The 12,761-nt window shown below is 37.3% G+C and overlaps 1 protein-coding gene across 1 annotated transcript; it reads right to left on the reverse strand.

Annotated features, from left to right (window-relative positions):
- Positions 1 to 98: 98 nt before the first annotated feature.
- RB195_000204 (uncharacterized protein) lies at positions 99 to 6,418 on the reverse strand (the record flags this gene model as incomplete). The annotated part of the gene is made up of 11 exons (XM_064196409.1): positions 99 to 221; positions 312 to 466; positions 529 to 640; positions 2,720 to 2,896; positions 3,097 to 3,231; positions 3,319 to 3,460; positions 3,886 to 3,992; positions 4,056 to 4,100; positions 4,166 to 4,322; positions 4,429 to 4,516; positions 6,373 to 6,418. The coding sequence occupies 11 exons, from the start codon at positions 6,416 to 6,418 to the stop codon at positions 99 to 101; spliced, it is 1,287 nt and encodes a 428-aa protein (XP_064052290.1).
- Positions 6,419 to 12,761: the final 6,343 nt, after the last annotated feature.

A 12,761-nucleotide genomic window follows, 5' to 3' on the forward strand; every position in this document is an offset into this window, starting at 1 on the left:
ACATTACGAGTACAGTTATGTGACCTTTGTTGAATTCGGATACTGTATCTAACAGAAAATATTATTTATTTACAATTGCCTTACGGCAACAGGGCCAATTAAAACACAAAGGAGTCGAGAATAACGAAAAAATACACGATCGAGGAGAGTGAGAAAATTGTGTGATTCGCTGCGTGAGCAACTGCAGCATATTTCAACGATTCATCCTCGTGTTTTGTCTTCTGGAAAGAAATATTCTGTTTAGATTATATTTTATTTATTTTTATCTATTTATTCTAAATATTTAGATTTAGAAGAAGAAGGAAATTCACCTTAGGCAACGGTAGAATCCTATCAACTATCTGTACAAATCGATCCACAACATGAGGAGGAGGGATATCCGTTGGTGTGGTGGCCAATCGTTCCAGAATCAGTGAAATCACGAAAAGTGAAGCTGTCATTACCAAGTTGAAGCCGGCATATTTCACTGTAAACAAAAAAACAAGTAAATCCCTTAATTTGGGATCGCAGCTGGAAAAATATTCTCACATATGGTCGGTGTATGAGCGGTAAAGCTGGGAAGTCGTTGTGAAACTAGAATTAGCGCAAGAATTTGTGAAACGACCGAAAAGCCGAGCAGTACCGGTTGTGTTTTGGATAGCTGGAATATAATTTTTTTTATTCTGTTCGACAACTTAAAAAATTGGATAATTTTAGAGAAACACCAATATATTTCAATAATAGAATAATTTTAGTCTTAATATCTTAATAACCTTAAAACATTGACGAAGGAATGGTTTTTGCGTATCTTTCGCATATTTTTTGTTATTTTATTTTATTTCTTTTTTTTTTGCATATTTTCTCTATAATAATCTCTAATATCTTGGTAATCTTAACACATTGACGACTAAGCGGTTTTTTTATGTATCTGGTGTATATTTTTCGTTTTTTTAAATTTTATTATTTAGGTTTTTTGCGTATTTTTTCTTGCGCGCCGAATGTCATGAATTTTCGACTGCATCATCAAAGAATGTCTTAAAAACACTTAATGGATAGCACTAAATATCTGACAACTCCTCATAAAATATTTTTGATGCTGTCCCGCCACGTCGTCGTCGTCGACTTCATCGTCGGATACTTTTTTGAGGGACAATCTGCGAGGACGTGAGGGCGAGGGGGGGGGACATCGAAAACGATTTTTTGAGGAGTTGTCAAATATTTAGTAGAATCCGTTAATTGTTTCTTTTTAATATTACAAAGCAAGAAATTATTGGAATAACACCGAAGCTTCTTTCTACATTTTCCACAAATTTTTGTAGAATTCAACACGGCTTCAGTCGTGGGCCGAGATCGAGTGTAGAGGAAATATAAAAAAATTAAAAAAAGAAAGAAAAAGAAACGTGGTCAAGAACTAGCCGCTTGACGCACGGCCACCTATCCAGAAGGTTGATGAGAGCCGGTAATTGCGCTGCGCGGCTTCCTAACAGCGTCATAATCGCTACGGGAGCCGTAGAAAAATTAGACGCCACTACTGATTTTTTTCTTTTCCAGAAATGTCAGTTTTGATCTGACACAAGCTCTCCCGTCGAAAAAGAGAAAACAGAGGGGAGAAGATTATAAAATGAATTAATAGGATTCATATTCTAGGATTCATACTCTTTAACAGTTTACTCTCGAAACTTAATGAATGAATTTTCAAATAATTTCCGTTGCTGTGAAATTTCTCGTATTCAGATCACCCACTTGCTCGCTTTCTTTTTCTAAGAATACTCCTGTTTTCCTAAAATTCATTTTCGATTTAATTTGAAATTTGGTCTAACTTTAAGTATCTATCCATCCCGGCAATCAGAAAACCTCATCAGGCGTTAGTATTCCTTATCATGAAGGGCGTATTTGCGTACCGTAACGTACCGTAAGAGAGATAACGTTTAGAAACAACTACGTAGAACAAAACGTACACTCTCGGAACTACGTTCAAAGATTAACATAAATCTGAGAAGCCTTTTATTACGAGATGCCTTTTTAATACCGAACCGGCGGACGTATATACGAAACGTAACGTATCGTACCGAACCGGCCATTAGTTTGCCAAAATACTCTATTTTCCACGCGTATTCGCAGCACTTCTTTTCAAAATTTCAATTTCAAATTTCACTAGACGTCCTTCCCTCCTTAGAGGCATCATCCCACGAATCTGAGTTGGCATGGATTTCGGGTGGAGTATTCGCATACGGGATCGTCGATTATGAAGAGAAGGGTGATTCCGTCCATTTCTTCCTAATTGCCGTAAAAAACGACCCGGACGATACGGCTTCGAGCGTTCCGGGACGCTATTTTCCACAACGAGTTCGATTGGAGCGCGCCATGTGTACGCGCCGCATCTTCCGGGCCGTTTTCTACGGCAGTTAGGAAGAAATGGACGGAATCACCCTTCTCTCCATAATCTACGATCCCGTATACGAATACTCCACTTGAAATCCGTAACACCTCAGATTCGTGGGGTGATGCCTTTGAGTTGGGCTTATTTTAAGGATTTTAAGGATTTTGAGGATTTCTGCAGTATGTTGTTACAGTTATACATTGTTAATTGGACAGTTCCAAGGAGATTGGAATCACAAATTTTAGTGGGATCATCTACACTTTTTGAAATGACAATATCTTTCAAAGAGGAGCAATGAGTCTCAAACAAACCCAATCCAAATGAACGTTTCCCTACATAGTTGATGAAGAAAAAACGTACCTGGAAAAATACTGCTGAGATGGTGAATAAAGACGTAATTAAAGCAGGTAGAAGCATTTCAGCGGTGAAGTAGACGGCATTTCTCTGCAGCGACAAGCATAGCTCACAGTTGTCTGATTGAACGTCGAACGGATTCCTTCTTGGATCGGACAGCGCCTCAACGGACAGTGGCGATTCCTTAAACCTAGCAGTTTTAAGAATTAATGAAGGAATACACTGTAGAAAATTGTAGATGTAATTTATATGTAGTGGCTTTTAAGGAAAGAAAGGAGGTTAGAAAGTCGATTGAAACTCTACATCATTATTTTCACTAAAATCTTTCTCATCCAGCCTTTAAGCTCAAAAGTATCCGTTGAAAGATAACGAGATAAACTCACATTGACGTCAACATCTACAATTTTCCATCCAGAAACAAACGGATCAGTGGTCGCCTCTCGTTCCTTGTTCTTCACTCCATCCGAAACGGTGAAGTGAACGGCAAGAAGTCGTTTGTCGTCAAATTTGAAGCAGACCTTGACCAAGGAACATTTTGTATGGTGGAAAAAATGTTTGCACTAGCGACATATACTCGTGAACATAAAATCCACAAAAAATCGCACCTTTTGCAAGTCGTTCGGATAATCCTCGTATTGAAATTTGAAGGGGGTTGAGAAGGAAAAGTCGGCCCAAAGATAAACTTGTCCGGTATAATTCGCCGCTAGCACTTTGCTTGAGACCTGACCAGGGTTTGATGTGGATGCTCTGAAAAACAGTTCTATGTCTTCTTCAAGTTATTGGGTGCTATTATTTCTTATACGGAAAAAACTATGCAGAAATCCAGAACTCCAAGAACTAGAGGACAAAAAAAAGTGTTTACAGTGGTTGAAATGAGCCAAGGATTTTTATTCGATCATCTACAGGAATCAACGCTTGGTAGTGAATTTTTCGAGATTTGTAACAATTTCTTTTTAAAAATGAACCAAATAAGAACAACCAAATCGGCTAAGTCAACAAGTATTAACAATTAATTAAAGATTTCAATTGTTTTTCATGAATAGTACTACGTATTTGTAGTATTTTAACACTTTTGATAGTTTATATAAGTGCATCCTCAGAAATTCTCAAGTTAACTGTGGGCCTAGTCAAGAAATAGGGACTTTAATTTAAAAAAAAAAAACTTCACCTACCCATTTAACTGCACAATTTGTGGTGTCCAGATCTGAATCCAGTAAAAGTTAAGCCAACTCAATCCCCATTGATTTTTGTCCCATGCAATATTTGTGTCGTTCCAGCTCTAAAATATTTGAAACAATTTCTCTCCGATGGCTAGAGATGAAGAAGAAAATTATAGGCGTACGAGAACAAATCTGCCGAAAACCTTCACGTTCTGTTTCCTCTCATCCTGAAAGATGCACTCTGAGATATTTCGAGCGGAAAATTCGAGGAAAATGTGAAATTTATGCTTACGATCTCGACGTTGGTAATGCGAACACTTTCCACTCGTACGATCTTGGTGGCGTTGTCAGTCGCGTTATGATAGTTGGATTGTATATGGGTACGTAATTTCCACGCTTTGTCACCACCTTGGCATGAATGGCATGACTTCCGGCAATTGGCCATCATCCTGAACGAAAATATTCAGTACGGATAACAAATGACATGACAAAACAAATAATAAATACAAAATAAATAAACAAATAACAAATGACAGATGGGGAGATGGAACTGACCACACAGCGTTCGAGGTGCATTCACCTTCAGTGGCCCATTCTGAACATTTTGGGTCCGCATCTTCGCAACCGAGCTCCTTCGCGCTAACTGTAAAAGTTTGTGAAAACTTCGAAAGAAGGATGAATTCAGCTATTCAGTGATTTAAAACGTACGTGAACGTTTCGAAAACTATTTCGTTCACGGTAAAAATGAATTTTCATCGACACAAACAAAACTTGTGATGACTATGGGCCGGCGATTCTTGATTCGCTTTCGTCTGACGACGATAAAACTTGTTCGTGAACATTATTAGCGATTAGCGATTCTCCGGTCGGGTCAAGGCAGGCGCTCAAAAACGAATTCGATAATCCGAACCGGTCCATGCTCCATGGATAATGAAGTGCATCAAATTTTTCTACTCACTTATTCCACTCTACAGTTCTGATCGCCATGAAAAACAGCGTGAGAAACAGTCCCTTGTGCGATTTTTCCTGCGAAGCACCTAATAACGCGCCACTACCCTCACCCTGCCCAGCTCTGCTAGCGAGCAGATGATGATTGGCGAGATTTCTACGGTGGAATATTCAAGTAAAATGCAATGGATAGGCTAATGAGGAAACCGGCGTAAAAATGGCGTTGCAAGGTGCCTCGTAGGAAAATTCGTTCACCAGGACCGTTTCCCACGCCATTTTTCAGGATGGTTAAGATGAATAGAACGTGAACACGATCCTGTTCCTGATCTGAACCCCCAACACTAACTTTTCAGGGAGAGAACTCAAAACGTCAGCTTCGTAGTATAGCTGCCGTTAGCCATGGACGAATCGTCCTGTATCCAGTAACACATTGTTGGTAGTATGTATTTTCATATTGGATTCGGTCAAAGCCGTAGTTCGTTACCTAAAAATTATCTGAGTTACTAAGAATCGCATTTTTTTTACTTAGTGGCCTAATTTTTGAACAACAAAAACATTTCAAGCATAGCATCTAATATTTTTATTGATTGTTTGTTTGATTTATTGTTCATTTAAATTCCGATATGTAAGCTGTGACTGAGACAACAAACATTTTCTTGTCAAGCGGAAAATGGTAGACTAGTTATTTTAGATTTTGATTTTTGATTTAGATTTATTATTTTCGATGAAATTTATTTTCTCAGATTGATTGATTGATTTCCCTCAGATCAGATCAGAGGTTTGGTGGCAAGAAGTAAAAGGGCAAAGGATAAAGTGTCTAGCTTTTTTCCAAGAAAAATTTGGAATTGAATTGAATAATTGATGAAGGGCACTAGGACGATTTCGAACCGCCGACCGATCGTGCGAACCACAACGGAACCTCTTACCGACTGCGCTACACCAGTCCAAGTAAGAAGTAGTGCCTTGTAAAGTAATAAGTGTAAGTGCCAATAATACTAGAGAGCTTATCGTGATAAATACTGACTGTTCCTAAGAAAATCTTTAAAAATTTTACACGCGCGCGCATCCACATGAATCTGGATTGGAAAACTTTAGCAGAAAAAAAAATAGTCAGGAGCGCTGTACCCATATTTACAGAAATTATTGGTTCACAATAAATTCCATGTAATTCTGCTCACAATTAGTGAGTGGATGTGATTCAGAAACTTCTCTAGAATTTTGTTATAGGTAGCAATTTATTGTCTAAGAACTTCTCATCCACACGACCACAACGAAAACCGGTTTTCCATCCTCAAACGCTCTAGAAAACAAGAAATACAGCTATATGTGTAGCGTAGAACAATAGCTGGAACAAATACGTAGCGAACAACATTGTACGCAAAAATAGAAGAATTTTTTTTTTGCAAATTTCTGTGGAACTTTCTCTAACATCGAAAGTGGGAAATAATTGCTGAGGCTTGTTCTGTACTCGTTCCGAAACTCTCAAGAAACGCTCGGGAAAATTCTCGTTAATTTCTACTGTGAAGAAAGGGCAAAACATATGGAAATTACCTCGAATAAATAGAAGAATTGTGGTGAATGCACCAAGAAGAATCATCTGAAAATCAGAAATAAAATGTCGAAGAAGATTATTATCAAAAAAACACCAGGTTATACGGCAAATAATGCAGATTTTTAATCGCACAAATTCAAGTGTGAACGGAATTTTTGAAGAGAGAACTTATAAATTCTATTTGAACGATGAAAGAGGGTTGTAAAAAAAGGGAGAGTGGGAGCATAGCTGAGAATTTAGAAAGGTTCCTTTATGGTAATTTTGAAAAACATAATATAATAGGGATAAATAAATAGAATATCACATTATTCACGGGATTATCTGATATAAATATTTTATGCAAAATATATATACAAAACGCCAATATTAATATTTCAAGCCTAGAAAAAGGGGGATAGTAGTTTTTTCTTTCTTTTTTCTGCAAAGAAAAAATAGCGAGATTGTGTCTAAAATAGACGGTAATAATAATAATAATAATAATAATAATAATAATAATAATAATAATAATAATAATAATAATAATAATAATAATAACGGCAATAGTGATAGTAATAATGATATAATTTAATATATAATAAAATAATACATAATATAACTAAGAATCCAAGAGGAACGAGCGGAAAAGCAAGCGACAGCTAAGATTTTCTCCGTTGTCGTTTAACAGGTATACCGTCAGTCGGACGGATGAGAATGCGGCGGCGGCCGACGGCTGAAAGAGCGACGAGATTCGCAAGGAACGAGATAATCGTCAGCGGGCTTACGGTCTTCCGGCTCGACGACTTGTCCCAGCACCACCACCACACCACCACCACCACCACCACTAACACAAAAGGCAACAACAAAGAATATCGAGAGATTCAGTGCAAACGTCGAGAAGCTCATTCGTCCAAGTGTCCAGGAAAAAAAGAGGAGTATAGCTTCGAAAATAAAAACTTCGTCATTGAGAAATCAAACATCTATACTGTAAGAAACGATGTATCCTGTAGGAAACCATTTATCTTGTAGAAGATTACGGTCATCGTTGATCAAGAAACATATGAGTGAAGCAGACCATTGTACGTGTATGACTGCAAATGCAACGGATAATGATAAATTAGCACCGCACTCCCCAAAGCTGGCTAGTTAACCAGAAAAACCGTGGAGTACGGTACGTAACCGAAGATCGTGAATGATTGAAAGAAAATTCGAAAAAAATACACTCTTTGAAGACAATAAATTGAATTGCGTAATTGGAAGCCATCATGCCTAAGGTATCTCTCATGTGTTGGAGAAATTATTATCTGAAAGGATAAAGGAGAAAATTTCTGGCGTTAATAAATCCGCTTGGGACCCGCGCCACCCCATCCACTTCAATTCAGAGTCGTTTGAGGTTTACGAACGTGTATCTGGCCTATACAAGGACTTGCCGGGGGTAGCCGATGTGTCAAGTCAGTGTTTTTATACTCCCAGACGAATCCGGTGCCAATTTAGCGAACCCGGAGGGATGAAGGGTTTGGTTGACATAAGGGCGGATTCGAACCTCCGATCGATCGTGCAGCAACAGCGGAACCTAATTATCGTCTTATTAAATTATTATTATTATTATTATTATTATTATTATTATTATTATTATTATTATTATTATTATTACTATTATTATTATTGGGAATTACTATGATTCAAAATCGGAGAAAAAAAGGGTGATGTTATCTGAGTGATGCGATAAATAAAACGAAAAAATTTAACTTCTAATTTTGTAAACTTAACCCTTTCCACCTCCAGCACATGGAACACCCCTGCAACTCCAGCAATTTTCCTCTACAAATGCTATCCCAATTTTGAATTGTATATTTTGAAAAAAGCAGAAAATATAGTTATTGCAATAGTATTTATTTGTTGTAAACACTATTACTAACTAATTTTACCAATTACTTGCCAATTATACCAATTTTATACCTTGTAAAATAGTGACAGAATAAATTGTGTATGTTATTAAATCTCTCAAAGTATCGATATTTCAGGAAGTAGTCGCTCCTAAGCAAGACGAGGCGTTCCAGAACAAATATCAGAGATCTCGCTCGTCTCGGCGTCGTTCTCCCTTTTCTTGTCCGTATAAACATACAACACTGTCTCTTTTCTTTCCTGTTCGTAATATACGAAGTAAAGAGAAAAAAACAAGTAAAAAATAAAGATGTAATGCAAAAAATCGCTGGAACGAATGAATTTTATTTTATTTTTCTTAAATCTAGAAGTGCTGAAATAAGTTAAACAAGCGGGTCGCCGCTACGGCGACAACGGAGTGGAAAGGGTTAAAAGACATGAGGATTTCTATCATAAAACGATGAAAAACAAGTTGTCTGTTGGAATTATGCAGTAATTTTCGTGCATGGGAAAACAATGAGAAAATAAATTTAAAAAAATTAAAAATGCCGTGGAAAATGGAGATATTGTGATAATAAGTGTATATGTAGATTGCCAAAGATTAAAGGATAGAATGCTTCCAGTAATTTATCAACATTGAACTGTGCTCTCATACAATGGAAGAAATACATATGCACTGTTTTTTTGGATTTCACCAGTGCAGCCATAAACAATGGATCAATCTGCACTGGTTTCATTTTACATAGTGAGCGAGAGCGCTATCCAGAAAAAAAAAGTATTCTGCTATTCCGGTTAGCAGAACATTGATGAAGTTATTGATGAACTTACGTGTTTTAAAGTTGGGAACAAAGAAGAAGGAAAACGTTCCAGACAATGGAAGAAACGATCTCTGGGCTGTTTTAAAACGATTATAATTCGTCTATGATATTTTCTGATATGATAATTTTTCTTTTAGCGAATATTACACTCTTACATCTAGTGTAGTAGGTGTAGGAGTGTAATATATAGTTATATTTTAAAACATAAATTGTACGGATTGGAAACAGCGCTTTGCAAACTTTAGTTAACTTTAGAAGAAGTTAAGAAATATTTAGGGAATTTTTTTTCTTGGAAAACAAGGATTTGGTCTACCTCGTTCTTCGCCGAAGCCGTGTGAACAACAGTTTAAAAAAAACCAAAAACCCCTAAATTTTTATTTTTATTCATTCACGTACACCAAGGGTGCACCGATAAAAAAATAAAAAAAAATAAATGCACTTCGTCTGAGTTAGAACATTGAAAAACTTGATAGGTTTACCAATAAATGGACTTTTAATTTTTCCTCTTCCTCAACAACAGATTGACTTTGTTGGTCCCCCTACGTTACCAACCTTAGCTTCAAAAAAAAAGAGAAAGTTATTTTTGAAAGGATTTCAGCAATCAAGGTGTTTCTCCGAAAATCATTTAGTCCCTAGCGGAAAAAAAATCTGAATCATCTGCATTTCGCTCACGCTGCCCAAAAACCTCCCAAGCAACGGAACCGAAACTTCAAGACAACTGTTCTGTTTACTTCAAGGACTTCAATTGCACGTGTTCTTTGAGAAAAAAAAAGTGGCGGTTACAGTAACGGTTCCTCTACATTCGAAACAAAAGCCAAGTAGACTGCTGACTTATTTAGCGCTTCTGCATAATGTAAGAAGACCGAAGAAGAAGCAGAGAGAGGCGGAGAGGCGGCTGTGTAGATGCTCAAACAGTTCACATGGCAGACAACTACTAGTATCAAGAGAATTCTGGAGCAGTGTTTTACAAATAGATGTTTAATTTCGACTCCTTTAGAAAGCTCGGTTAAAGGATAAAAGGATAAATTCACTGGCGTATCAATCCACTCGGGATGCACCAACGCGTTTTACTGGAATTCATAATCGTTGAGGTTTTGGAACGCGTTGTGTTGAAAAACCTATACAATGACTTGCGGGGGCTAGCCGATGATGAATATTTCAAGTCTTCATAAATAAAAAAAATAATAATAACAAGCTCGGTTATTGTAGAAAAATGAGGAAGAGGAAATGAAATGCGAACGAGAGAGAGAGAAAGTAAAGAAGGATTTATAGACTATTAAGTGATTATCGAAGAAACGTCTGTAGTTGGCAACCATTAATTTCCACAGCAGCAGCGCTCCATCGAAGACGAACAAAAACAAAATAACATTTAGATATCCATATAAACTTCTATTTCAATGGAAATCTTGGGAGTTGGAACCAAATGATACACGCTTCTTCTAGGATTTGTCAAAACGTCACTGAAAAGCAGCAAATATCTTGATTCGAAGTGTTTTTTTTTCATCAGAATAAAAGACAGAGTTGCATTCCTTAAACTTTCGCTGAATCCTTGTCAGTTGAATTAAAATTGCAAAGTTGGCGTGCCCCTTGAGATCATCTCCTTGTGACAATGACAATTTCTCATACATTCGCTTTTCAGACTTTTCTCCTTTTTTTTCGTTCTATTATTACTTACTTTTACTTTTGAATTACTTTTGACAAGAAATTGTATCTATTATATGTGGAAAAAAACGAGAAATGTAATAAATAAAGAATAAAAATACTCCGGGAAAATTTCGTTTATTTCCGGGAAAATGACGAATTCTCTGTGAAAATAAGCGGGGGGAGTACAGATTTAGTTTATCCAATTCATGTTAATAAAGCCCCTACCAATAAAAACGATGTAACTAACAAATTTTCTTGGAAATTGGATTTCGGCTTTTTGACACTAAAATCTTCGTATCATTCGTATTCTTAAAATGAAATTTCACAGTTGCACACCTTTTTTCCAAAACGATATTCAGCTATTGAAAAAACTAGCTAAAAAGAAAAAGCCATTATTTAAAAGCCATTCATTTTATGAGTGGAATGAAAAAGTGAAATGAGCTAATAACTATAGAAAACTCGGACCTGCATGTACTCAGGATTTAGCTAAATTCAGACCTGAAAGATAGTGGAAACAGGTGAGAATGTGCTAAATTCAGGCCTGAACGATAATGGAAACAGGTGAAAATGTCATTAATGTTTCACAGTTCTGAGGAGAGCAATAAACGAAGAGATTGCTATGGAGAAATGAAAATCACTAGAACTGGTTCCCTACTTATCGCGTCTTCGCTGCCGGTTACAGCGAATGTTCGTCTTTACTTTGCAATATGTGTGTATGTGTGCAGCAGTGGAACGAAACGAACATAAAAACAACAAGGTGATTATTATTGAGAGAATGTTGTCCTTTTTATTTATTGATTCTATTTCCCGAGAAAAATCATTATTTAAAGATAACACTTACAAAATGAACTCAAAACTAGGTATCATATATGGTATATTTTTCATTTTCTTTACAACATTTTTAATAAAAACCAAAGAGAAAATCCTTTTGTCAAATACGTAGCACGTAGTTACCGTATTCTTATCAAGAAACTCGTGAGGTCAGTGTCTGATTGTAGTTCAGTTGAGTCAAAACGACAAGCCACACGGCGCAATTTCGTAAGCGGTTGCGCTCGAAGCGGTGCAGTAGAGCGTTGCGATTGCAGCAATGGACGATAGTAGCAATGGTCCCCCCTGGATTCTAACCGCTAGCGCAGCCGCTTACGCAACTGCATCGTTTTCCATGTCGTTTTGATTCGAATATAGTTAGTTTAGCTGTAAAGTAACAAAGGGTGAATCTTACGAACGTATTTCAGTTCTACTAGGTAAAATATTATTCTCTTATAAGTTGTCTCATAAGTTTCTCTGCTACATTCTCTGATATTTTCATTTTTATATTTTTTTATTCAACAACAAAGATGTTCCAATCAACAATCTAGTCGGCAGAATTGTCAGTAGTCCATCGATGTGTTCGTGTTGTTTGTTGTTTCTGTTTCTTACGACGGAAGCCGTAAGAAACAGCGACGTCTCTCTGTTTCCTGGGTCGTACGTTTACATTGATACAGGGAGAGATGAACTTTCTCCCCCACAATCTACGACCCCGTACAGACATTACCCACCTAAAACCCGTACCACCCCAGATTCGTGGGGTGATGCCTTTAACTGTGATCTGTAATGACTGTAATCTAATCACGACTGATGCAGACGTCACTCTTGGTTGAGGACGATTTTCGTGTAAAAGTTACGTCATGAAGAGGCAATAAATCTTAAAACGGTGAGAAGTTCCAAACAGCGCTGACGACGCCACTCCCTGCGCTTTTTCTTGAATGCTCCGGCCATTCTCCTTTCGTCTCAGCTGGATTGGTTGGTACTACTGACCCTCGGAACTACATACTGTACTTATTTCATAAGTCCCATTATATTTATGTCTTCTAGTAACGAAGAAATCGTTGCCAGTTGTGCGCACTTGGAATTCCCGGGATGTTGACATCCGTCTAAGAGGTGGAGTGTTCGGCAAGAGGCAGCGCATCAAACGTCCTCAGTGTATTCTTGGTGGCGCATTATATAGGAGGCAGCATACCAGTAGACCGTAGTAATGGGCGTATCTGTGCGTAGCAGTGTGCGTATTCCCGTATTCGTGCTACTGT

This window comes from Necator americanus, chromosome IV (assembly GCF_031761385.1).
Source record: "Necator americanus strain Aroian chromosome IV, whole genome shotgun sequence".
Classification (NCBI taxonomy): domain Eukaryota; kingdom Metazoa; phylum Nematoda; class Chromadorea; order Rhabditida; family Ancylostomatidae; genus Necator; species Necator americanus.